General features: G+C 33.5%; 1 protein-coding gene across 10 annotated transcripts in view; it reads left to right on the forward strand.

The window, feature by feature from the left end:
* The window catches only part of FAM122B (family with sequence similarity 122B), a 21,560-nt gene that overhangs the window by 5,815 nt on the left and 12,341 nt on the right, over nt 1-3,404 (forward strand). For all 10 annotated transcript variants that reach the window (XR_001517766.2, XM_025039650.1, XM_015596836.2 and 7 more), the window contains exons 3-7: nt 1,687-1,743; nt 2,038-2,081; nt 2,166-2,220; nt 2,491-2,592; nt 2,882-2,967. Coding sequence is in view for 9 of the 10 variants with exons in the window: in XM_025039650.1 (XP_024895418.1) it covers nt 1,687-1,743; nt 2,038-2,081; nt 2,166-2,220; nt 2,491-2,592; nt 2,882-2,967 (344 nt within the window). In the remaining variant the exon portion in view is untranslated. The remainder of the gene's footprint in view (nt 1-1,686; nt 1,744-2,037; nt 2,082-2,165; nt 2,221-2,490; nt 2,593-2,881; nt 2,968-3,404) is intronic.

Raw genomic sequence — 3,404 nt, forward strand, 5'->3', positions numbered from 1 at the left:
CTTTCCCTTTTTTCCTTTCTCCTCTCTGAGCTTTTTCAAAGCTTAATCTGTACTCAATTGCCTCTAATTCCTTGTCTACTAATTTCTTGCCAACTATTTGGCCAGTTTGTAATCTTACTACTCCTACCAAAGCTCTGTTAAAAACCTGCTCCTTTAAAAGTCACCAGTGCCTACTTCATTGCCAATGTCAGAGGCCTCTTTTCTTCTACTTGAGCTCTTTGCTTTACTTCATCACCATTTACCAGCACCTTCTTGAACTTCTTGGCTTTTCTCTCAGCCTATACATTACTCTTATTTCTGGTACTAGACACAACTTTACTCCTCTGTCTCTCTTTCAGGTCTACTTTCCATTTCTGTTTAAACTTGATAAGTTGTACATCATGTAGATGCAGCATCTAAATTTCTGATTTTCTCCACAGTCAGCTTTTGGCAATCCTCACTTTGGCTTTCCTGATTATTTCACTGCCTTTGGGATTTTGTTCCCTGATGGACGCATCCATGCTCCCTTCACATTATTCCTGTTAGAGTCTTTCCTGCCTTATTTACTTGCCTAGTAGCTTAGTGTTTTTCAAATGACCTTATTAAGAGTTCACCAGTAAACATGTAAAAAAAAATCTTTTTACAAGGATTTTACTGGTAAAGTTCTTTTTTTCAAAGTCTAGGAGAGGAAAAAGTCAAAGGAAGGGGTGGATAACGAAGAGATAATCTTTGAGATAAAATCATATTTCAGTGGATAACTTTAAATTTTTTTTACATGAATTAGCTTTTGCCTAAACAACTTAGAGCAGTTTATCACCGTTTTATACTTCTTACTACATTAGTATTCAACAATGTTTTACTAGATAGGGCCTTTTGTAACAGGATAATTGTCTTATTCGGTAGGGTAGTCCTATAATGTCATTTGCATTCCATTAGGGTATAAATAATGGTTGTTTACATTATGGCTATTAGAACCCTGTAAGGTCTGTTGATATGAATTGTACCTTACGTTTTGTGATCAGATTGTGATTTTTTTGAAGAAACATAATTTGGTCTCCAAATCATTTCAGCTTTGTGCTATTAAACAATGGTGATCTAAGGGAAAGCAACAGTTATTTTAAAAATATACTTTGCCTTCCACATTGATTTTTCTTAACTAGCGAGGTTTGTGGTAATAGCATTAGTGATCAAATTTTAGAATTTACTTAGATCATAGAAACAAAGTCTCCTTAATGCAGTTTTAAAGTGTTTTTGATAAATATTAATCATAGATACTATTATACTGGTCTTCTTAGTCTGTCTTCCTCCATTGGTGCATTGGTAGTAAAAATGAATAAAATCAGTTTTTCTTTCCCTTCTTATATAGTTCTTTACTTTAGATTAGTTGGGTAATGGATATTTCCAAGGCCTGGAGTCTTTATTTATTTTTTTCACATAAGTGTACAAATACGAATACAGCTCTGCATTCATTTGGGAAAAATGTTAAAGTTGGTGTCTGTTTAGCGACAGGTGGTGCCTTGAGGTTGGACACCTGGTGTACTTTGTAAAGACTGAATGTACTGCTTCTAGTGCATTAATGTTCACTAATTTAAAGAGCTAGATTTCTAAGAAGAATATGAAAAATTATCTAGAGGTTGTACACTAGTGCTGATTAGCAGATTGCTGCTTTGTGATCCAGAAAATAGTAAATGTTTACTTTCTCTCCAGTTGCTGTCATCCTCACCTAATCGGATTCCAAGTAGCAGAGTGCATCAAATCAAAAGGGTAAATTTTACTTTTCTAGCACAGATTACAGTTTTCTGAATGTTACATTTTGATTTTATTTTCATTTTGAAGATGTAGATATCAGAAATATGTCAGGCTGCAACTGGTTAGTTGTTGACAGATTAAAATTCTTCTGAGTGTTCAGATAAAATACAGATGTGACATGGGTGGCAGTTTTAGAATGTCTGTACTGCTATTATGTCAAATAAGGTAGAAAAGTCTTTTTTCTTTTCTTTGAAATAAAGAACTTTTGCGGATAAGTATTATGTTTTCAGCACATGTTTGTCTTGGCAGGAGGAAGGCATGGATATGATGAACAGAGAAGCTGCACATGAAAGGTTAGCACTTCGCAAGAATAGGGCACAGCCTAATCTATGTCTTGTTTCTGAGCACTGATGGCCTTTCATTTTTGTTTATTTTAGGGAAGTGCAAACGGCAATGCAGATAAGCCAATCATGGGATGAGAGCTTGAGCCTGGTAAAGTATTCATGTTTCCTTATTTTTTTTTTATTTTCTAGAAACCTGTATATTGTTCATTGGCTTATTAATTATTCCATATATTTCTGTCCCTTCTGTTTTCAACTATGTATTCATTTTTGATTTCTGCTTCTCCACTAGAATATTATATTGTGACTTTTAAGAATCTGTACATTTCTATTCTAAAACTGTAGGCATGTTTGAGTAGTAAAGAAGAGGTGTGATGTGCTGAATTTTGAATTATGAGGAAATAACACTTTATGTTTACAGAGTGATAGTGATTTTGACAAACCAGAGAAATTGTATTCTCCTAAAAGGATTGACTTCACTCCAGTTTCTCCGGCACCATCACCCACCAGAGGATTTGGAAAGGTAGGCTTATTGACAAGATATTAACTCTTTTTCACACACTGAGCTATTTACTCTCAAACACACGCATAAAGCACTTCACTTTTAAAGAATCCAATGACTGGAAGGAAAATCAATGGAAATCTATGGTAGTAATTTGGAAAAAAATTAATATGTATATGTAGTCTCATTCATATGTATATGAGAGACACATAGCTAAATAATTCTAAGGATGTTGTTTCTGTCTTTTTGTGAAGAATATTTTGAAAATTGGAGCACTAGAACTATTTTAATATTAAATATGCTTTTCCAGCAATGTTTTTCACCATCCTTACAAATGTTTGTGAGCAGCAGTGGGCTACCACCAAGTCCCATTTCTAGCCCGAGACATTTCTCCAGGTAGGTGAACCTGATTTTTAAATGTGATTGAAATGCTATTCATTAAAATTGTCTCAGATGAACTTTTTTCCTCAACATTTTATTATGGAAATTTTTAAACAGATAGCAAAATTGAAAGAATTTCACAGTGAACAGCCATAATACCTATCACCTATATTCCACCATTGACACTTTACCAGATTCATTTTTTGAGACTTAATGCCAGTTTATATTCAGAGAACACACACATACACAATAATGTTCTTTATAAGGATATATTGTTTAAGATCGTAGACCAGTCAAATCCAAATAACTTTTTAATAAGGTTTATCTTTTTTAAAAAAAAAAAAAAGTGTTGTCGATATTGTGTTATAGAATGATATTAAAAGATAGCTTAAAATGCCATGTTATTCCATATTGCCATATGCCAGGTTAGATCATGTATTGGCATTTTATTT

The sequence above is a fragment of the Pteropus alecto genome, unplaced genomic scaffold (genome assembly GCF_000325575.1).
Source record: "Pteropus alecto unplaced genomic scaffold, ASM32557v1 scaffold19, whole genome shotgun sequence".
In the NCBI taxonomy this organism is placed as follows: domain Eukaryota; kingdom Metazoa; phylum Chordata; class Mammalia; order Chiroptera; family Pteropodidae; genus Pteropus; species Pteropus alecto.